The sequence below is a fragment of the Balaenoptera physalus genome (assembly GCF_965194825.1).
Source record: "Balaenoptera physalus genome assembly, contig: HAP1_SCAFFOLD_2388, whole genome shotgun sequence".
Classification (NCBI taxonomy): domain Eukaryota; kingdom Metazoa; phylum Chordata; class Mammalia; order Artiodactyla; family Balaenopteridae; genus Balaenoptera; species Balaenoptera physalus.
This window is the reverse complement of record NW_028124419.1, coordinates 33,173-55,456: the sequence shown is the minus strand read 5'-3', so window position 1 is coordinate 55,456 and position 22,284 is coordinate 33,173. Positions and strand designations below refer to the sequence as shown.

At 64.3% G+C, this 22,284-nt stretch overlaps 1 protein-coding gene across 1 annotated transcript in view; it reads right to left on the bottom strand.

Annotated features, from left to right (window-relative positions):
- Nucleotides 1–4,803: 4,803 nt before the first annotated feature.
- The window catches only part of LOC309654249 (uncharacterized protein), a 44,879-nt gene continuing 27,398 nt past the window's right edge, over nucleotides 4,804–22,284 (bottom strand). Inside the window, exons 5-7 of the mRNA XM_082478829.1 lie at nucleotides 19,591–19,664; nucleotides 12,070–12,143; nucleotides 4,804–5,466 (exon numbers count right to left, since the gene is read on the bottom strand). Coding sequence (XP_082334955.1) covers nucleotides 5,198–5,466; nucleotides 12,070–12,143; nucleotides 19,591–19,664 — 417 coding nt within the window. The 3' untranslated portion in view covers nucleotides 4,804–5,197. The remainder of the gene's footprint in view (nucleotides 5,467–12,069; nucleotides 12,144–19,590; nucleotides 19,665–22,284) is intronic.

Sequence of the window (22,284 nt, the reverse complement as noted above, 5' to 3'; positions counted from 1 at the left end):
CCCGCAGGATCCCGTTGAGGCCCTTCCTGTGCCGTAGGACACAGGGTATCCAGGACCCACTCGCGATGGGATGGAAGTGGGCCACGATCGGTACGCAGAGAGGGACGGCACCGTCCGCAGCAGGGGGATCCAGGTCCGTTTTCCGCACTCGAGCTCACCTCGGGAACAGGAACTTTGCGGCCGGGGAACGCCCTGTTCCTCGGACTCCCTCCCCGTGGAGGACCCGGCGGTCCTCTTGTTTGGGGAAGACTCCTGGGATTTTTCACAAGCGGCTCCACGTTCTGCAGGTGCAGCCGTTGGCCCTGGCCAGAAGGCCACACTGAGAGCACCTGCGGCCGGCGACCAGTCAGACCGCGCAGCTACGTCAGGACCCGGCCCCAAGGAAACGCTCTGCCCACGTAAGATCGCCTGACAACGTGTCAGGCGACTCACAGGCGCGAAAGGAAAGGGGCGCGGGGGGGGGGGTTTCAGCACCCTTCCAGGAGGGGTACGTGCGGAGGGAGGGAGGGAGGGGTCCAGCCTGGAGACTTGCTCCCAGTCGGAAGCCCTCCCCCCACAGCGCACCCCGCCCCGGGACCTGACCCCCAAACCAGCCCACCACCCACCCCCGCCCGGGCAGGTAAGAGCTGGGCAAAGGGCAGGAACGAGCCGCCCCACGGCTTGTTCCAGAAGCGGCCTATCGGGTCAGCCGGGGACTCGAAGGCACCGCCGTGTGCCCAGGAGTATGCACCTCGTTCCTGGCCTTGGCAGACAAGCTGGATGAGCGGTGGTCATGGGGGAGAGGGCAAGTTGGGGAGGCGTTTCTCTCAGTCCAACAGAGGTGAGCTTCAGGCAGCTTCTTCAGACCTCTTCGGCTTGATTCCCTGGCTGGGCTGCAGGTGCAAGCACAGGGCCGAGACCTGGAGAGCCGGGCCGGAATGCAAGCCGGGGCCTTTCCTTCTCCTCGCCGAACTGAGGCTCAGGGCCTCGTGGGGAGAAAGCTGAAGCCTGCTGCAAATGCATGGCCCGGGGGTCCACTCGGCGGGGCTCTGCTCAGCTCCTCTCCTCTCGTGTCCTGCCCTCTCCTCTCCGGGAGCCGGGTCCGGGAGCCCTCGGGACGGATCGGGACGGGACAGGCCAGGCCAGGCCTGGGCCAGAATCCCGGAGACCCTGGGAGATGGCACCGCAGCCACCGATTAGACTCTTCGGCTCAGGTGAAGGGCTCCTTCTGCGGTGGCTCCTGCGTCCCGCCAGCGCCGTCCCCTTCTGGACTCGGACTGCCAGCTCTCGCTGGGCCTCGGGAGCCCTGGGCACTGGGTAGCCAGGCTCCACGTGTCGTCTCTGAGCTGGACGGAAGAAGGTCACTGGGCCCGCCTCGGCCGCTGCCGCCAAGGGCGGCAGAACTCCCGTTGCCCGCGGTGGTCTCTGGCTGGGCCGCACCGTGGCCCAGAGAGGCTTCCGGGGCCCTGGGCCCGCCCCGGCCGAACGTGCTCTGGCTCCGAGGGGAAGGGGCACGCGGCCAAATGCCCGCAGAACCCCGGCCTGGCCTCCTTCGGAGCAGCTTCCTCTAGGCCCGCCCAGACGTGGCGGCCACCAGGGTCCACCGAGACTCCACTCTCTGTAGCCCCACGTGCCAGGCGGCCGGGCTGTGCGCCTTGTGCCACTGCCCGTCTCTGGAGCCTCCACGGCACCGCCGGGCCTTGGGCCATGCTTCCCGCCCCTTCCCAGGCGGGGCTCGGAGCTCTTGACTTCCCGGGGCCACTGTCCAGTGTTCCCGACTTCAATCCCTTGTCACTCCTCCCCAGGAAGGGACGGTACAGGGTTCGCGGGATCGGCGGACCCGTTCCTCTTGATGGCAGTATTGCACCACGAACGGCAACCTGCCCTTCCCCTTCCCCTCCCCCAGGCCCTCTCCCTCTGCCCTTTGCCGAGGGAAAAACGAAATGCCAACCCCTGCCCAACATGGCAAAAGCGAGATGGCTCATCAACCTGGCCACTTCAGAGGGGCGCGCCTCAAAGTCTGGCCCTCCATCCTGCTTCTGCGGGGCCTCGTCTCTGTGGGGTCCTCTTAGCCTGCCTTTATGACTCCCCATCCAGGCACCCAGCCGTGGACCGGCAGCTGTGTCTTTAGCAACCCACATTTGCCGAGGACCTCGGGAAACACTCCGAGTGTGAGCACAGAGATCCAGTCACGTCCGGGCGGTGCCTGGCGAGGCACCTTCTCATCAGTCACCGAGGGGCAAGCAGCCCGACGCAAAGGGCCGGCAGCCCACAGGCACAGCCGCGGTGCAGGGCGAGCTCGGCCTCCTATGGCAAGACGATGGACGGCCCCCGAGGACCTGGCATTTCTCCCACGGCGGCCCGGGGGCGGGGGGTGGGAGTGGGGTTTGGTGTTCAGGCGTGGACGGTGGCACACACGGGTCGGTCGGAAGGGCGGCCGGGCGCTGCCCCAGAGACGCCGGAGCGGGTCAGTCTCCTGACACCGCCCAGGGGAAGGCCAGGGATGGGAAGACACCCCCGGGGTGGGTGTGTGGGTGGGTGTAGGCTCCCGCCAGCTCGCTGTGCTTTACACCTCGGAGCGACTGGGAGCCACCGGGGACTCCTCTTCAGTTTCTTTCCGGTGCACTGGGGAAGGTGGTTTAGACACAGGTTCCTGCCCTTAAGCGTCCTCTCAGCGCCTGCCTGGTTGCGCTGACTTGGGTGGAGGGCGGGGTGGGCCACTGGGGGCACTGCCGCCACCGGCCCCACCCATGTTGGCTGAAGGAACACACTCTGGATGCCAAGTGCTCCGGGGACACGAGGCCTTGGAAAGAGAAGAGAGCCCTGGTCCACCGCCGCCTCGGGAAGCACCACGCGTCCTCCGTGTTGGAAAGAACCGGAGGCACGGGACGGGACGGGACGGGACATGATCGCGTCTTCTCTCCTTCTCCCTCGGTTTTCTTTGTTGTTGTTGTTGTTGTTTTAATTATTTATTTATTTTTGGCTGTGTTGGGTCTTCGTTTCTGTGCGAGGGCTTTCTCCAGTTGCGGCGAGTGGGGGCCACTCTTCATCGCGGTGCGCGGGCCTCTCACTGTCGCGGCCTCTCCCGTTGCGGAGCACAGGCTCCAGATGCGCAGGCTCAGTAGTTGTGGCTCACGGGGCTTAGTTGCCCCGCGGCATGTGGGATCTTCCCAGACTAGGGCTCGAACCCGTGTCCCCTGCATTGGCAGGCAGATTCTTAACCACTGCGCCACCAGGGAAGCCCCCTTCCCTCAGTTTTGTCTCAGCACGCCTTCCTCTCTTTCTCTAACTCCGAATCTGCTGTGCCCCCGGGCCCTGGCAATTCTTTCAAGCCGCGGTACTGAGGTGCGTCGAGGAGAGAAAACCCAAAAGAGCCCCACCGTGCTGAGTGCACGTCTTCCGGGACCCTCGCCCCACGCCGGGGGACTTGACTCGACGCCCAGATATTACCGTGAAAGGCTCTTGGGATGGCCAAACAGGGTCCTGTGGAAGGCAGGGTCACCCCAGAAATGCCACGCTGCCCTTGCTGCTCGAACCCTGCCTCCGCCCTTTGGTAACCACGAAACGTCAGCCACGCCGCCGACCCGTGTGCCGTGACGCCTCGCTAAACCACGGCGCCACACGCTCACCAGCCCGCCTGGAGAAGCCTTCAATTACTTTGAGCCCAGGGTAGGAGGCGTCCTCCTCACGGCAAGACTGGTTCAACAGAAGACAGGAGGGAGAAGGAAGAAACAGAGACAGAAAGAAAACACCTCCGGCTGCTGGTCACGCACCCACTCAGGCGACATTTCCCACACGGAAGAAGGGACGTACACCTCCTGAAAGGCCCCACACCGTCAAGTTCCTTGGTTTGTCAAGAGGCAGACTTGCGGAGCGCAAGGAGCCCTACAGCGGGCTGCCCCGAGCCAAACCTCCACGCCGCCCAGCGGGCGCCCCCTCTTCATAATCCCGCAAGGGCACGTTCCCGAGTCCTTCCTGGCTTGGTGGAGGGCCATGGTGGAGAGAGCTGGGCCCAAGAGCGATCAGGAGAGGACGGGAGGAACAGCCATCACGGGCTCCACTCAAAGCACAGGAGGCAAAAAGCCCACGAGGCCTGGCTCTCCCTCACACGGTCTCCCACCGCCGGCCCCCACGTCGGGCTGGGCTGGCACTGCTGCTTCTCGGGGGTGAGGTGGGGCGCCGAGTGACCACGTCACGGGCGGTTGGCTTCACGGAGCCTGGAGCCCAGACCGGGTCCCGGTGCCGGTGCAAGCGGCCCGGGCCCGATCCCTTTCCACTCTCCCCGCTCCCGCAGGACACTGACCTCAAATGCTACGTACCGATCGCCTAGGGTAACCGTACACAGGTGCTCTAGATGCTCGTCCATGCACCTCTTTCTTCCGGCTCCCCCAGTCAGGACCTGACTCGAGAGCCTTTCCTACCATGGCCAAGAACTCCGGCACAGTACACCCGTGTCCCCGTGCCACGATCCCACCTGGGAGTCCCTGCTTCTTGAGCCTTGCTGAATGAACTACCAGAATCACTGACTTTCTCCTATGGTGAAATAGACTCTTTCGGAAGAGGGAAGGGAAGAGAACACAGAGCTCGCACTCACCCAGAACACCAGCGCCTGGAGATGACCGACGTCCCCGATTTCCCTCCTCCTCCTTTCCTTCCGCTCTGCCTCCTCTGCAACGAGAGACAGCCGAACGCCCATCACTCAGTGTGGCACCGCCACGGTGCTTGTGAAGGGGGGGGGGGGGGCAAGAGGGGGGAGGAGGGGGGAGGAGAGGAGGGGGGAGGAGGGGGGAGGAGAGGAGGGGGGAGGAGGGGGGAGGAGAGGAGGGGGGAGGGTCCGCGTACACCCCCGCCCGCGCAACCTCGAGAGAGAGTGCCTTCGGTTCCTATTCCTACCGGCACCCCCGGGTCAACCAACAACTTCCAAACAAGGCGCAAGTGTGAAGAATCAACTCCACTCGTCCTTCGGAAATGGCACGGATGCCATCCGAGGCAGGGGGGCCGTCAGACGGAAGCAGTTTGTACACAAAGAAGCGTGTCCGGTGAAACCCTTGATCCCGTCATCCTCCAAAATCTCTTTCCGGTGGGAAGCACAGCCATCACCCTGGCGTTTACAGGCGCGGAGCTCGTCTCCTCGGCTCTGCACCCGTGGGACTATGGCGGGACAACCCCAGGTATCTTGGCAAGCCCGCGCGCGTCCTCCACAACTGACCAGCCGTTCCTAGGACGCGTGGGTCAACGGGCACCGACTCGTCTCCCCTCTGGCCGCACACAGGTCCACCGCATGGACTTTCCGGGCGTAAGGGCACGTGCTCTGGGACGTGGCCCACTGGAGATTTACCCTGCTCCTCTCCTCTGGGTGGACGCTGACGCCGGAAAACGTACCCTGGTCACGCTCACCCGCACCCTGGTAACGACGACTCAGTGGCCCGCGCCTCACAGCCAGTTCCGTGGGAGACAGAAGAGGAGAGGAAGGAACAAGGCGGAAGCCTAGCGTCCAAAGAGGAGGGGCCCGTGAGAGACCCTATGCTCCTGCCTCCAGGCACAGACAAGGGTACCCTACCTACCCTGGGCAGCTGTCCGAAAAGAAATGGAGGGGCCCTAGCAGGACACGGCGTTGACTCCGCACAGACGTGCCAACGCCACGGCACGCCTATAGTGCCGTGAGAGCAGCCAAAAAAGGCAGAAGACTACCCATCACTACGTGAGCCCGGTGGGGTCAGGGAGCAGGCGACATGCACACAGCCCTCTGCGGCCCGTTGCTTTCACCTGCATTCAACCCCGGGAGCATACATACGCACGCAAAAAGGACGTGTGCTTCCCTCCGCAGACCGGGGGGGACAACTTGGGAGCGGCCATCGAGCAACGGTGAGGGCTTTGGCTTTGACTGGGAGAAAGTCCTATCCACAGCGGCACCCCCGAGGCGGTTACAGGGAAAAAGTACAAGAGAAGGGACGTTTTGTACACGCTCTGTAAGCGTACATACACGTGCTTACACACGACGCACGCATGATACGCACGCGCGCCCACGCACACGCTTGTGTACCTGCGTGTTTACGAATGAACGAGTGGAGCAGGGAGCGAGGGAATGAAGCGACGAACGAGTGGGGGGTTTGAGGCTAGAGTACAGACACAGTCCCATGGAGAGCTCCCCAGAAGGGTCTGCTGAACAGACGGCCCTCCCCAAGGTCATCTGTCTGTGTGGATGGAGGGGAGCCACTGGGATCTACACCTGTCCCAGCAACTCCAAACCACCTCCCTGCACCCCCTACCCCGGGCACTCCATGGCAGAGTGACTGCCTGACACCCCTGGAGGTGAGCAGGGGCAATCTGCCCCAACTCCCTGGGTCCCCGTCACTTCCTCCCGCTGCCATAGTGGCCTAGACCCTCTCGGGCCTGCTCCTGAGCCCTTAAGCCAGTTCACGTAGCTGGATGAGAACAGCAGAGAGGCAAGCACGCAGGAAGCGGAGAAACCCAGGTCCTTGTGCCACCTCTAGCTCTGAATCAATGTCCAGAGAGAGCTAGGATTCTGCCCGACACGACCCAGATGGATGCCCGTCCCCAGGTGTGCAGACCTGACAGGGTCCCGGTCGCCAGGACATGTGGGCCAGGCAGCGTGGCCTCAAAACAACTCCCAGAGGCATGCGGAGATGGACCCACCGATGCACGGATTCCTTGCGATGTCTTTACCTGTGCGCGCCTACTGCCAAGGAGAAGCCCCAGAAGGAAGAGACACCACCTCCCCCAACCCCCCAGTAGGGCCAACCCCACTCGGAAGGCCTGGATGGCTCTCGGGCCTCCCTGGGCCTTTTTTGATCCGCAAAGGGCGGAGGGAGAGGCCGCGCTCGCAAGGGTGCTGGGCATTTCTGGAGCAACAGTGCCATCAAGCGGAAGCTTTTTGAGCACGGCCTCCAGCCCCTGCCTGTGGATACTGTGGGGAAGGCCTGTGACGGGAGGAGGGCTGGCTTTGGAGCACTCAGAGGATTCCCGGGCCGAACCTGGCCGCCGGGCACGCCTCCAGAGTAGGTGTGGAAGCGACACGCGGCGGGGTTCGGGGCCGGGCTCGCCCACCGAGGAGCCCCGGGCGGCCAGGCCCGCCGCGCTCCCCACCCTCGGGGCCGGGCCTCGGCAGCCGCCATGTTGAGGAACAAGGAGCTGAAGCTCCCACCCCAGGGCATCTGGCCCCTGGATCCTGGCTCTCCCTGCAGGAGCGAGGTCGGCCAGTGGGGTCCCTGGGGTCTCAGGGCCACCGGGGACCCAGGACCCGTGGCCGGTGCCCCGGCGGAGGCCCCGGGCCCTGCCACCGTGGACCACGGGGAAAGGGGAGGACGTGGCCGCCCTGTCCCCTGTCGGGGGCAGCACCCTGCACACAGCCTGGAGAACGTTTCCTCGTTAGCGCTTGCTCCCAGACGCAGACGAGGAAGAGTAATGCAGGGGCACTGCACATTCCACTCTCAGTTCGAGCTGTGTTTCGGTTTGTTTACTTTTTGCTCCTGCCAAAGAGAGTCCGGGTCCCAGGCCCCGCAGGATCCCGTTGAGGCCCTTCCTGTGCCGTAGGACACAGGGTATCCAGGACCCACTCGCGATGGGATGGAAGTGGGCCACGATCGGTACGCAGAGAGGGACGGCACCGTCCGCAGCAGGGGGATCCAGGTCCGTTTTCCGCACTCGAGCTCACCTCGGGAACAGGAACTTTGCGGCCGGGGAACGCCCTGTTCCTCGGACTCCCTCCCCGTGGAGGACCCGGCGGTCCTCTTGTTTGGGGAAGACTCCTGGGATTTTTCACAAGCGGCTCCACGTTCTGCAGGTGCAGCCGTTGGCCCTGGCCAGAAGGCCACACTGAGAGCACCTGCGGCCGGCGACCAGTCAGACCGCGCAGCTACGTCAGGACCCGGCCCCAAGGAAACGCTCTGCCCACGTAAGATCGCCTGACAACGTGTCAGGCGACTCACAGGCGCGAAAGGAAAGGGGCGCGGGGGGGGGGGTTTCAGCACCCTTCCAGGAGGGGTACGTGCGGAGGGAGGGAGGGAGGGGTCCAGCCTGGAGACTTGCTCCCAGTCGGAAGCCCTCCCCCCACAGCGCACCCCGCCCCGGGACCTGACCCCCAAACCAGCCCACCACCCACCCCCGCCCGGGCAGGTAAGAGCTGGGCAAAGGGCAGGAACGAGCCGCCCCACGGCTTGTTCCAGAAGCGGCCTATCGGGTCAGCCGGGGACTCGAAGGCACCGCCGTGTGCCCAGGAGTATGCACCTCGTTCCTGGCCTTGGCAGACAAGCTGGATGAGCGGTGGTCATGGGGGAGAGGGCAAGTTGGGGAGGCGTTTCTCTCAGTCCAACAGAGGTGAGCTTCAGGCAGCTTCTTCAGACCTCTTCGGCTTGATTCCCTGGCTGGGCTGCAGGTGCAAGCACAGGGCCGAGACCTGGAGAGCCGGGCCGGAATGCAAGCCGGGGCCTTTCCTTCTCCTCGCCGAACTGAGGCTCAGGGCCTCGTGGGGAGAAAGCTGAAGCCTGCTGCAAATGCATGGCCCGGGGGTCCACTCGGCGGGGCTCTGCTCAGCTCCTCTCCTCTCGTGTCCTGCCCTCTCCTCTCCGGGAGCCGGGTCCGGGAGCCCTCGGGACGGATCGGGACGGGACAGGCCAGGCCAGGCCTGGGCCAGAATCCCGGAGACCCTGGGAGATGGCACCGCAGCCACCGATTAGACTCTTCGGCTCAGGTGAAGGGCTCCTTCTGCGGTGGCTCCTGCGTCCCGCCAGCGCCGTCCCCTTCTGGACTCGGACTGCCAGCTCTCGCTGGGCCTCGGGAGCCCTGGGCACTGGGTAGCCAGGCTCCACGTGTCGTCTCTGAGCTGGACGGAAGAAGGTCACTGGGCCCGCCTCGGCCGCTGCCGCCAAGGGCGGCAGAACTCCCGTTGCCCGCGGTGGTCTCTGGCTGGGCCGCACCGTGGCCCAGAGAGGCTTCCGGGGCCCTGGGCCCGCCCCGGCCGAACGTGCTCTGGCTCCGAGGGGAAGGGGCACGCGGCCAAATGCCCGCAGAACCCCGGCCTGGCCTCCTTCGGAGCAGCTTCCTCTAGGCCCGCCCAGACGTGGCGGCCACCAGGGTCCACCGAGACTCCACTCTCTGTAGCCCCACGTGCCAGGCGGCCGGGCTGTGCGCCTTGTGCCACTGCCCGTCTCTGGAGCCTCCACGGCACCGCCGGGCCTTGGGCCATGCTTCCCGCCCCTTCCCAGGCGGGGCTCGGAGCTCTTGACTTCCCGGGGCCACTGTCCAGTGTTCCCGACTTCAATCCCTTGTCACTCCTCCCCAGGAAGGGACGGTACAGGGTTCGCGGGATCGGCGGACCCGTTCCTCTTGATGGCAGTATTGCACCACGAACGGCAACCTGCCCTTCCCCTTCCCCTCCCCCAGGCCCTCTCCCTCTGCCCTTTGCCGAGGGAAAAACGAAATGCCAACCCCTGCCCAACATGGCAAAAGCGAGATGGCTCATCAACCTGGCCACTTCAGAGGGGCGCGCCTCAAAGTCTGGCCCTCCATCCTGCTTCTGCGGGGCCTCGTCTCTGTGGGGTCCTCTTAGCCTGCCTTTATGACTCCCCATCCAGGCACCCAGCCGTGGACCGGCAGCTGTGTCTTTAGCAACCCACATTTGCCGAGGACCTCGGGAAACACTCCGAGTGTGAGCACAGAGATCCAGTCACGTCCGGGCGGTGCCTGGCGAGGCACCTTCTCATCAGTCACCGAGGGGCAAGCAGCCCGACGCAAAGGGCCGGCAGCCCACAGGCACAGCCGCGGTGCAGGGCGAGCTCGGCCTCCTATGGCAAGACGATGGACGGCCCCCGAGGACCTGGCATTTCTCCCACGGCGGCCCGGGGGCGGGGGGTGGGAGTGGGGTTTGGTGTTCAGGCGTGGACGGTGGCACACACGGGTCGGTCGGAAGGGCGGCCGGGCGCTGCCCCAGAGACGCCGGAGCGGGTCAGTCTCCTGACACCGCCCAGGGGAAGGCCAGGGATGGGAAGACACCCCCGGGGTGGGTGTGTGGGTGGGTGTAGGCTCCCGCCAGCTCGCTGTGCTTTACACCTCGGAGCGACTGGGAGCCACCGGGGACTCCTCTTCAGTTTCTTTCCGGTGCACTGGGGAAGGTGGTTTAGACACAGGTTCCTGCCCTTAAGCGTCCTCTCAGCGCCTGCCTGGTTGCGCTGACTTGGGTGGAGGGCGGGGTGGGCCACTGGGGGCACTGCCGCCACCGGCCCCACCCATGTTGGCTGAAGGAACACACTCTGGATGCCAAGTGCTCCGGGGACACGAGGCCTTGGAAAGAGAAGAGAGCCCTGGTCCACCGCCGCCTCGGGAAGCACCACGCGTCCTCCGTGTTGGAAAGAACCGGAGGCACGGGACGGGACGGGACGGGACATGATCGCGTCTTCTCTCCTTCTCCCTCGGTTTTCTTTGTTGTTGTTGTTGTTGTTTTAATTATTTATTTATTTTTGGCTGTGTTGGGTCTTCGTTTCTGTGCGAGGGCTTTCTCCAGTTGCGGCGAGTGGGGGCCACTCTTCATCGCGGTGCGCGGGCCTCTCACTGTCGCGGCCTCTCCCGTTGCGGAGCACAGGCTCCAGATGCGCAGGCTCAGTAGTTGTGGCTCACGGGGCTTAGTTGCCCCGCGGCATGTGGGATCTTCCCAGACTAGGGCTCGAACCCGTGTCCCCTGCATTGGCAGGCAGATTCTTAACCACTGCGCCACCAGGGAAGCCCCCTTCCCTCAGTTTTGTCTCAGCACGCCTTCCTCTCTTTCTCTAACTCCGAATCTGCTGTGCCCCCGGGCCCTGGCAATTCTTTCAAGCCGCGGTACTGAGGTGCGTCGAGGAGAGAAAACCCAAAAGAGCCCCACCGTGCTGAGTGCACGTCTTCCGGGACCCTCGCCCCACGCCGGGGGACTTGACTCGACGCCCAGATATTACCGTGAAAGGCTCTTGGGATGGCCAAACAGGGTCCTGTGGAAGGCAGGGTCACCCCAGAAATGCCACGCTGCCCTTGCTGCTCGAACCCTGCCTCCGCCCTTTGGTAACCACGAAACGTCAGCCACGCCGCCGACCCGTGTGCCGTGACGCCTCGCTAAACCACGGCGCCACACGCTCACCAGCCCGCCTGGAGAAGCCTTCAATTACTTTGAGCCCAGGGTAGGAGGCGTCCTCCTCACGGCAAGACTGGTTCAACAGAAGACAGGAGGGAGAAGGAAGAAACAGAGACAGAAAGAAAACACCTCCGGCTGCTGGTCACGCACCCACTCAGGCGACATTTCCCACACGGAAGAAGGGACGTACACCTCCTGAAAGGCCCCACACCGTCAAGTTCCTTGGTTTGTCAAGAGGCAGACTTGCGGAGCGCAAGGAGCCCTACAGCGGGCTGCCCCGAGCCAAACCTCCACGCCGCCCAGCGGGCGCCCCCTCTTCATAATCCCGCAAGGGCACGTTCCCGAGTCCTTCCTGGCTTGGTGGAGGGCCATGGTGGAGAGAGCTGGGCCCAAGAGCGATCAGGAGAGGACGGGAGGAACAGCCATCACGGGCTCCACTCAAAGCACAGGAGGCAAAAAGCCCACGAGGCCTGGCTCTCCCTCACACGGTCTCCCACCGCCGGCCCCCACGTCGGGCTGGGCTGGCACTGCTGCTTCTCGGGGGTGAGGTGGGGCGCCGAGTGACCACGTCACGGGCGGTTGGCTTCACGGAGCCTGGAGCCCAGACCGGGTCCCGGTGCCGGTGCAAGCGGCCCGGGCCCGATCCCTTTCCACTCTCCCCGCTCCCGCAGGACACTGACCTCAAATGCTACGTACCGATCGCCTAGGGTAACCGTACACAGGTGCTCTAGATGCTCGTCCATGCACCTCTTTCTTCCGGCTCCCCCAGTCAGGACCTGACTCGAGAGCCTTTCCTACCATGGCCAAGAACTCCGGCACAGTACACCCGTGTCCCCGTGCCACGATCCCACCTGGGAGTCCCTGCTTCTTGAGCCTTGCTGAATGAACTACCAGAATCACTGACTTTCTCCTATGGCGAAATAGACTCTTTCGGAAGAGGGAAGGGAAGAGAACACAGAGCTCGCACTCACCCAGAACACCAGCGCCTGGAGATGACCGACGTCCCCGATTTCCCTCCTCCTCCTTTCCTTCCGCTCTGCCTCCTCTGCAACGAGAGACAGCCGAACGCCCATCACTCAGTGTGGCACCGCCACGGTGCTTGTGAAGGGGGGGGGGGGGGCAAGAGGGGGGAGGAGGGGGGAGGAGAGGAGGGGGGAGGAGGGGGGAGGAGAGGAGGGGGGAGGAGGGGGGAGGAGAGGAGGGGGGAGGAGGGGGGAGGAGAGGAGGGGGGAGGGTCCGCGTACACCCCCGCCCGCGCAACCTCGAGAGAGAGTGCCTTCGGTTCCTATTCCTACCGGCACCCCCGGGTCAACCAACAACTTCCAAACAAGGCGCAAGTGTGAAGAATCAACTCCACTCGTCCTTCGGAAATGGCACGGATGCCATCCGAGGCAGGGGGGCCGTCAGACGGAAGCAGTTTGTACACAAAGAAGCGTGTCCGGTGAAACCCTTGATCCCGTCATCCTCCAAAATCTCTTTCCGGTGGGAAGCACAGCCATCACCCTGGCGTTTACAGGCGCGGAGCTCGTCTCCTCGGCTCTGCACCCGTGGGACTATGGCGGGACAACCCCAGGTATCTTGGCAAGCCCGCGCACGTCCTCCACAACTGACCAGCCGTTCCTAGGACGCGTGGGTCAACGGGCACCGACTCGTCTCCCCTCTGGCCGCACACAGGTCCACCGCATGGACTTTCCGGGCGTAAGGGCACGTGCTCTGGGACGTGGCCCACTGGAGATTTACCCTGCTCCTCTCCTCTGGGTGGACGCTGACGCCGGAAAACGTACCCTGGTCACGCTCACCCGCACCCTGGTAACGACGACTCAGTGGCCCGCGCCTCACAGCCAGTTCCGTGGGAGACAGAAGAGGAGAGGAAGGAACAAGGCGGAAGCCTAGCGTCCAAAGAGGAGGGGCCCGTGAGAGACCCTATGCTCCTGCCTCCAGGCACAGACAAGGGTACCCTACCTACCCTGGGCAGCTGTCCGAAAAGAAATGGAGGGGCCCTAGCAGGACACGGCGTTGACTCCGCACAGACGTGCCAACGCCACGGCACGCCTATAGTGCCGTGAGAGCAGCCAAAAAAGGCAGAAGACTACCCATCACTACGTGAGCCCGGTGGGGTCAGGGAGCAGGCGACATGCACACAGCCCTCTGCGGCCCGTTGCTTTCACCTGCATTCAACCCCGGGAGCATACATACGCACGCAAAAAGGACGTGTGCTTCCCTCCGCAGACCGGGGGGGACAACTTGGGAGCGGCCATCGAGCAACGGTGAGGGCTTTGGCTTTGACTGGGAGAAAGTCCTATCCACAGCGGCACCCCCGAGGCGGTTACAGGGAAAAAGTACAAGAGAAGGGACGTTTTGTACACGCTCTGTAAGCGTACATACACGTGCTTACACACGACGCACGCATGATACGCACGCGCGCCCACGCACACGCTTGTGTACCTGCGTGTTTACGAATGAACGAGTGGAGCAGGGAGCGAGGGAATGAAGCGACGAACGAGTGGGGGGTTTGAGGCTAGAGTACAGACACAGTCCCATGGAGAGCTCCCCAGAAGGGTCTGCTGAACAGACGGCCCTCCCCAAGGTCATCTGTCTGTGTGGATGGAGGGGAGCCACTGGGATCTACACCTGTCCCAGCAACTCCAAACCACCTCCCTGCACCCCCTACCCCGGGCACTCCATGGCAGAGTGACTGCCTGACACCCCTGGAGGTGAGCAGGGGCAATCTGCCCCAACTCCCTGGGTCCCCGTCACTTCCTCCCGCTGCCATAGTGGCCTAGACCCTCTCGGGCCTGCTCCTGAGCCCTTAAGCCAGTTCACGTAGCTGGATGAGAACAGCAGAGAGGCAAGCACGCAGGAAGCGGAGAAACCCAGGTCCTTGTGCCACCTCTAGCTCTGAATCAATGTCCAGAGAGAGCTAGGATTCTGCCCGACACGACCCAGATGGATGCCCGTCCCCAGGTGTGCAGACCTGACAGGGTCCCGGTCGCCAGGACATGTGGGCCAGGCAGCGTGGCCTCAAAACAACTCCCAGAGGCATGCGGAGATGGACCCACCGATGCACGGATTCCTTGCGATGTCTTTACCTGTGCGCGCCTACTGCCAAGGAGAAGCCCCAGAAGGAAGAGACACCACCTCCCCCAACCCCCCAGTAGGGCCAACCCCACTCGGAAGGCCTGGATGGCTCTCGGGCCTCCCTGGGCCTTTTTTGATCCGCAAAGGGCGGAGGGAGAGGCCGCGCTCGCAAGGGTGCTGGGCATTTCTGGAGCAACAGTGCCATCAAGCGGAAGCTTTTTGAGCACGGCCTCCAGCCCCTGCCTGTGGATACTGTGGGGAAGGCCTGTGACGGGAGGAGGGCTGGCTTTGGAGCACTCAGAGGATTCCCGGGCCGAACCTGGCCGCCGGGCACGCCTCCAGAGTAGGTGTGGAAGCGACACGCGGCGGGGTTCGGGGCCGGGCTCGCCCACCGAGGAGCCCCGGGCGGCCAGGCCCGCCGCGCTCCCCACCCTCGGGGCCGGGCCTCGGCAGCCGCCATGTTGAGGAACAAGGAGCTGAAGCTCCCACCCCAGGGCATCTGGCCCCTGGATCCTGGCTCTCCCTGCAGGAGCGAGGTCGGCCAGTGGGGTCCCTGGGGTCTCAGGGCCACCGGGGACCCAGGACCCGTGGCCGGTGCCCCGGCGGAGGCCCCGGGCCCTGCCACCGTGGACCACGGGGAAAGGGGAGGACGTGGCCGCCCTGTCCCCTGTCGGGGGCAGCACCCTGCACACAGCCTGGAGAACGTTTCCTCGTTAGCGCTTGCTCCCAGACGCAGACGAGGAAGAGTAATGCAGGGGCACTGCACATTCCACTCTCAGTTCGAGCTGTGTTTCGGTTTGTTTACTTTTTGCTCCTGCCAAAGAGAGTCCGGGTCCCAGGCCCCGCAGGATCCCGTTGAGGCCCTTCCTGTGCCGTAGGACACAGGGTATCCAGGACCCACTCGCGATGGGATGGAAGTGGGCCACGATCGGTACGCAGAGAGGGACGGCACCGTCCGCAGCAGGGGGATCCAGGTCCGTTTTCCGCACTCGAGCTCACCTCGGGAACAGGAACTTTGCGGCCGGGGAACGCCCTGTTCCTCGGACTCCCTCCCCGTGGAGGACCCGGCGGTCCTCTTGTTTGGGGAAGACTCCTGGGATTTTTCACAAGCGGCTCCACGTTCTGCAGGTGCAGCCGTTGGCCCTGGCCAGAAGGCCACACTGAGAGCACCTGCGGCCGGCGACCAGTCAGACCGCGCAGCTACGTCAGGACCCGGCCCCAAGGAAACGCTCTGCCCACGTAAGATCGCCTGACAACGTGTCAGGCGACTCACAGGCGCGAAAGGAAAGGGGCGCGGGGGGGGGGGTTTCAGCACCCTTCCAGGAGGGGTACGTGCGGAGGGAGGGAGGGAGGGGTCCAGCCTGGAGACTTGCTCCCAGTCGGAAGCCCTCCCCCCACAGCGCACCCCGCCCCGGGACCTGACCCCCAAACCAGCCCACCACCCACCCCCGCCCGGGCAGGTAAGAGCTGGGCAAAGGGCAGGAACGAGCCGCCCCACGGCTTGTTCCAGAAGCGGCCTATCGGGTCAGCCGGGGACTCGAAGGCACCGCCGTGTGCCCAGGAGTATGCACCTCATTCCTGGCCTTGGCAGACAAGCTGGATGAGGGGTGGTCATGGGGGAGAGGGCAAGTTGGGGAGGCGTTTCTCTCAGTCCAACAGAGGTGAGCTTCAGGCAGCTTCTTCAGACCTCTTCGGCTTGATTCCCTGGCTGGGCTGCAGGTGCAAGCACAGGGCCGAGACCTGGAGAGCCGGGCCGGAATGCAAGCCGGGGCCTTTCCTTCTCCTCGCCGAACTGAGGCTCAGGGCCTCGTGGGGAGAAAGCTGAAGCCTGCTGCAAATGCATGGCCCGGGGGTCCACTCGGCGGGGCTCTGCTCAGCTCCTCTCCTCTCGTGTCCTGCCCTCTCCTCTCCGGGAGCCGGGTCCGGGAGCCCTCGGGACGGATCGGGACGGGACAGGCCAGGCCAGGCCTGGGCCAGAATCCCGGAGACCCTGGGAGATGGCACCGCAGCCACCGATTAGACTCTTCGGCTCAGGTGAAGGGCTCCTTCTGCGGTGGCTCCTGCGTCCCGCCAGCGCCGTCCCCTTCTGGACTCGGACTGCCAGCTCTCGCTGGGCCTCGGGAGCCCTGGGCACTGGGTAGCCAGGCTCCACGTGTCGTCTCTGAGCTGGACGGAAGAAGGTCACTGGGCCCGCCTCGGCCGCTGCCGCCAAGGGCGGCAGAACTCCCGTTGCCCGCGGTGGTCTCTGGCTGGGCCGCACCGTGGCCCAGAGAGGCTTCCGGGGCCCTGGGCCCGCCCCGGCCGAACGTGCTCTGGCTCCGAGGGGAAGGGGCACGCGGCCAAATGCCCGCAGAACCCCGGCCTGGCCTCCTTCGGAGCAGCTTCCTCTAGGCCCGCCCAGACGTGGCGGCCACCAGGGTCCACCGAGACTCCACTCTCTGTAGCCCCACGTGCCAGGCGGCCGGGCTGTGCGCCTTGTGCCACTGCCCGTCTCTGGAGCCTCCACGGCACCGCCGGGCCTTGGGCCATGCTTCCCGCCCCTTCCCAGGCGGGGCTCGGAGCTCTTGACTTCCCGGGGCCACTGTCCAGTGTTCCCGACTTCAATCCCTTGTCACTCCTCCCCAGGAAGGGACGGTACAGGGTTCGCGGGATCGGCGGACCCGTTCCTCTTGATGGCAGTATTGCACCACGAACGGCAACCTGCCCTTCCCCTTCCCCTCCCCCAGGCCCTCTCCCTCTGCCCTTTGCCGAGGGAAAAACGAAATGCCAACCCCTGCCCAACATGGCAAAAGCGAGATGGCTCATCAACCTGGCCACTTCAGAGGGGCGCGCCTCAAAGTCTGGCCCTCCATCCTGCTTCTGCGGGGCCTCGTCTCTGTGGGGTCCTCTTAGCCTGCCTTTATGACTCCCCATCCAGGCACCCAGCCGTGGACCGGCAGCTGTGTCTTTAGCAACCCACATTTGCCGAGGACCTCGGGAAACACTCCGAGTGTGAGCACAGAGATCCAGTCACGTCCGGGCGGTGCCTGGCGAGGCACCTTCTCATCAGTCACCGAGGGGCAAGCAGCCCGACGCAAAGGGCCGGCAGCCCACAGGCACAGCCGCGGTGCAGGGCGAGCTCGGCCTCCTATGGCAAGACGATGGACGGCCCCCGAGGACCTGGCATTTCTCCCACGGCGGCCCGGGGGCGGGGGGTGGGAGTGGGGTTTGGTGTTCAGGCGTGGACGGTGGCACACACGGGTCGGTCGGAAGGGCGGCCGGGCGCTGCCCCAGAGACGCCGGAGCGGGTCAGTCTCCTGACACCGCCCAGGGGAAGGCCAGGGATGGGAAGACACCCCCGGGGTGGGTGTGTGGGTGGGTGTAGGCTCCCGCCAGCTCGCTGTGCTTTACACCTCGGAGCGACTGGGAGCCACCGGGGACTCCTCTTCAGTTTCTTTCCGGTGCACTGGGGAAGGTGGTTTAGACACAGGTTCCTGCCCTTAAGCGTCCTCTCAGCGCCTGCCTGGTTGCGCTGACTTGGGTGGAGGGCGGGGTGGGCCACTGGGGGCACTGCCGCCACCGGCCCCACCCATGTTGGCTGAAGGAACACACTCTGGATGCCAAGTGCTCCGGGGACACGAGGCCTTGGAAAGAGAAGAGAGCCCTGGTCCACCGCCGCCTCGGGAAGCACCACGCGTCCTCCGTGTTGGAAAGAACCGGAGGCACGGGACGGGACGGGACGGGACATGATCGCGTCTTCTCTCCTTCTCCCTCGGTTTTCTTTGTTGTTGTTGTTGTTGTTTTAATTATTTATTTATTTTTGGCTGTGTTGGGTCTTCGTTTCTGTGCGAGGGCTTTCTCCAGTTGCGGCGAGTGGGGGCCACTCTTCATCGCGGTGCGCGGGCCTCTCACTGTCGCGGCCTCTCCCGTTGCGGAGCACAGGCTCCAGATGCGCAGGCTCAGTAGTTGTGGCTCACGGGGCTTAGTTGCCCCGCGGCATGTGGGATCTTCCCAGACTAGGGCTCAAACCCGTGTCCCCTGCATTGGCAGGCAGATTCTTAACCACTGCGCCACCAGGGAAGCCCCCTTCCCTCAGTTTTGTCTCAGCACGCCTTCCTCTCTTTCTCTAACTCCGAATCTGCTGTGCCCCCGGGCCCTGGCAATTCTTTCAAGCCGCGGTACTGAGGTGCGTCGAGGAGAGAAAACCCAAAAGAGCCCCACCGTGCTGAGTGCACGTCTTCCGGGACCCTCGCCCCACGCCGGGGGACTTGACTCGACGCCCAGATATTACCGTGAAAGGCTCTTGGGATGGCCAAACAGGGTCCTGTGGAAGGCAGGGTCACCCCAGAAATGCCACGCTGCCCTTGCTGCTCGAACCCTGCCTCCGCCCTTTGGTAACCACGAAACGTCAGCCACGCCGCCGACCCGTGTGCCGTGACGCCTCGCTAAACCACGGCGCCACACGCTCACCAGCCCGCCTGGAGAAGCCTTCAATTACTTTGAGCCCAGGGTAGGAGGCGTCCTCCTCACGGCAAGACTGGTTCAACAGAAGACAGGAGGGAGAAGGAAGAAACAGAGACAGAAAGAAAACACCTCCGGCTGCTGGTCACGCACCCACTCAGGCGACATTTCCCACACGGAAGAAGGGACGTACACCTCCTGAAAGGCCCCACACCGTCAAGTTCCTTGGTTTGTCAAGAGGCAGACTTGCGGAGCGCAAGGAGCCCTACAGCGGGCTGCCCCGAGCCAAACCTCCACGCCGCCCAGCGGGCGCCCCCTCTTCATAATCCCGCAAGGGCACGTTCCCGAGTCCTTCCTGGCTTGGTGGAGGGCCATGGTGGAGAGAGCTGGGCCCAAGAGCGATCAGGAGAGGACGGGAGGAACAGCCATCACGGGCTCCACTCAAAGCACAGGAGGCAAAAAGCCCACGAGGCCTGGCTCTCCCTCACACGGTCTCCCACCGCCGGCCCCCACGTCGGGCTGGGCTGGCACTGCTGCTTCTCGGGGGTGAGGTGGGGCGCCGAGTGACCACGTCACGGGCGGTTGGCTTCACGGAGCCTGGAGCCCAGACCGGGTCCCGGTGCCGGTGCAAGCGGCCCGGGCCCGATCCCTTTCCACTCTCCCCGCTCCCGCAGGACACTGACCTCAAATGCTACGTACCGATCGCCTAGGGTAACCGTACACAGGTGCTCTAGATGCTCGTCCATGCACCTCTTTCTTCCGGCTCCCCCAGTCAGGACCTGACTCGAGAGCCTTTCCTACCATGGCCAAGAACTCCGGCACAGTACACCCGTGTCCCCGTGCCACGATCCCACCTGGGAGTCCCTGCTTCTTGAGCCTTGCTGAATGAACTACCAGAATCACTGACTTTCTCCTATGGCGAAATAGACTCTTTCGGAAGAGGGAAGGGAAGAGAACACAGAGCTCGCACTCACCCAGAACACCAGCGCCTGGAGATGACCGACGTCCCCGATTTCCCTCCTCCTCCTTTCCTTCCGCTCTGCCTCCTCTGCAACGAGAGACAGCCGAACGCCCATCACTCAGTGTGGCACCGCCACGGTGCTTGTGAAGGGGGGGGGGGGGGCAAGAGGGGGGAGGAGGGGGGAGGAGAGGAGGGGGGAGGAGGGGGGAGGAGAGGAGGGGGGAGGAGGGGGGAGGAGAGGAGGGGGGAGGGTCCGCGTACACCCCCGCCCGCGCAACCTCGAGAGAGAGTGCCTTCGGTTCCTATTCCTACCGGCACCCCCGGGTCAACCAACAACTTCCAAACAAGGCGCAAGTGTGAAGAATCAACTCCACTCGTCCTTCGGAAATGGCACGGATGCCATCCGAGGCAGGGGGGCCGTCAGACGGAAGCAGTTTGTACACAAAGAAGCGTGTCCGGTGAAACCCTTGATCCCGTCATCCTCCAAAATCTCTTTCCGGTGGGAAGCACAGCCATCACCCTGGCGTTTACAGGCGCGGAGCTCGTCTCCTCGGCTCTGCACCCGTGGGACTATGGCGGGACAACCCCAGGTATCTTGGCAAGCCCGCGCGCGTCCTCCACAACTGACCAGCCGTTCCTAGGACGCGTGGGTCAACGGGCACCGACTCGTCTCCCCTCTGGCCGCACACAGGTCCACCGCATGGACTTTCCGGGCGTAAGGGCACGTGCTCTGGGACGTGGCCCACTGGAGATTTACCCTGCTCCTCTCCTCTGGGTGGACGCTGACGCCGGAAAACGTACCCTGGTCACGCTCACCCGCACCCTGGTAACGACGACTCAGTGGCCCGCGCCTCACAGCCAGTTCCGTGGGAGACAGAAGAGGAGAGGAAGGAACAAGGCGGAAGCCTAGCGTCCAAAGAGGAGGGGCCCGTGAGAGACCCTATGCTCCTGCCTCCAGGCACAGACAAGGGTACCCTACCTACCCTGGGCAGCTGTCCGAAAAGAAATGGAGGGGCCCTAGCAGGACACGGCGTTGACTCCGCACAGACGTGCCAACGCCACGGCACGCCTATAGTGCCGTGAGAGCAGCCAAAAAAGGCAGAAGACTACCCATCACTACGTGAGCCCGGTGGGGTCAGGGAGCAGGCGACATGCACACAGCCCTCTGCGGCCCGTTGCTTTCACCTGCATTCAACCCCGGGAGCATACATACGCACGCAAAAAGGACGTGTGCTTCCCTCCGCAGACCGGGGGGGACAACTTGGGAGCGGCCATCGAGCAACGGTGAGGGCTTTGGCTTTGACTGGGAGAAAGTCCTATCCACAGCGGCACCCCCGAGGCGGTTACAGGGAAAAAGTACAAGAGAAGGGACGTTTTGTACACGCTCTGTAAGCGTACATACACGTGCTTACACACGACGCACGCATGATACACACGCGCGCCCACGCACACGCTTGTGTACCTGCGTGTTTACGAATGAACGAGTGGAGCAGGGAGCGAGGGAATGAAGCGACGAACGAGTGGGGGGTTTGAGGCTAGAGTACAGACACAGTCCCATGGAGAGCTCCCCAGAAGGGTCTGCTGAACAGACGGCCCTCCCCAAGGTCATCTGTCTGTGTGGATGGAGGGGAGCCACTGGGATCTACACCTGTCCCAGCAACTCCAAACCACCTCCCTGCACCCCCTACCCCGGGCACTCCATGGCAGAGTGACTGCCTGACACCCCTGGAGGTGAGCAGGGGCAATCTGCCCCAACTCCCTGGGTCCCCGTCACTTCCTCCCGCTGCCATAGTGGCCTAGACCCTCTCGGGCCTGCTCCTGAGCCCTTAAGCCAGTTCACGTAGCTGGATGAGAACAGCAGAGAGGCAAGCACGCAGGAAGCGGAGAAACCCAGGTCCTTGTGCCACCTCTAGCTCTGAATCAATGTCCAGAGAGAGCTAGGATTCTGCCCGACACGACCCAGATGGATGCCCGTCCCCAGGTGTGCAGACCTGACAGGGTCCCGGTCGCCAGGACATGTGGGCCAGGCAGCGTGGCCTCAAAACAACTCCCAGAGGCATGCGGAGATGGACCCACCGATGCACGGATTCCTTGCGATGTCTTTACCTGTGCGCGCCTACTGCCAAGGAGAAGCCCCAGAAGGAAGAGACACCACCTCCCCCAACCCCCCAGTAGGGCCAACCCCACTCGGAAGGCCTGGATGGCTCTCGGGCCTCCCTGGGCCTTTTTTGATCCGCAAAGGGCGGAGGGAGAGGCCGCGCTCGCAAGGGTGCTGGGCATTTCTGGAGCAACAGTGCCATCAAGCGGAAGCTTTTTGAGCACGGCCTCCAGCCCCTGCCTGTGGATACTGTGGGGAAGGCCTGTGACGGGAGGAGGGCTGGCTTTGGAGCACTCAGAGGATTCCCGGGCCGAACCTGGCCGCCGGGCACGCCTCCAGAGTAGGTGTGGAAGCGACACGCGGCGGGGTTCGGGGCCGGGCTCGCCCACCGAGGAGCCCCGGGCGGCCAGGCCCGCCGCGCTCCCCACCCTCGGGGCCGGGCCTCGGCAGCCGCCATGTTGAGGAACAAGGAGCTGAAGCTCCCACCCCAGGGCATCTGGCCCCTGGATCCTGGCTCTCCCTGCAGGAGCGAGGTCGGCCAGTGGGGTCCCTGGGGTCTCAGGGCCACCGGGGACCCAGGACCCGTGGCCGGTGCCCCGGCGGAGGCCC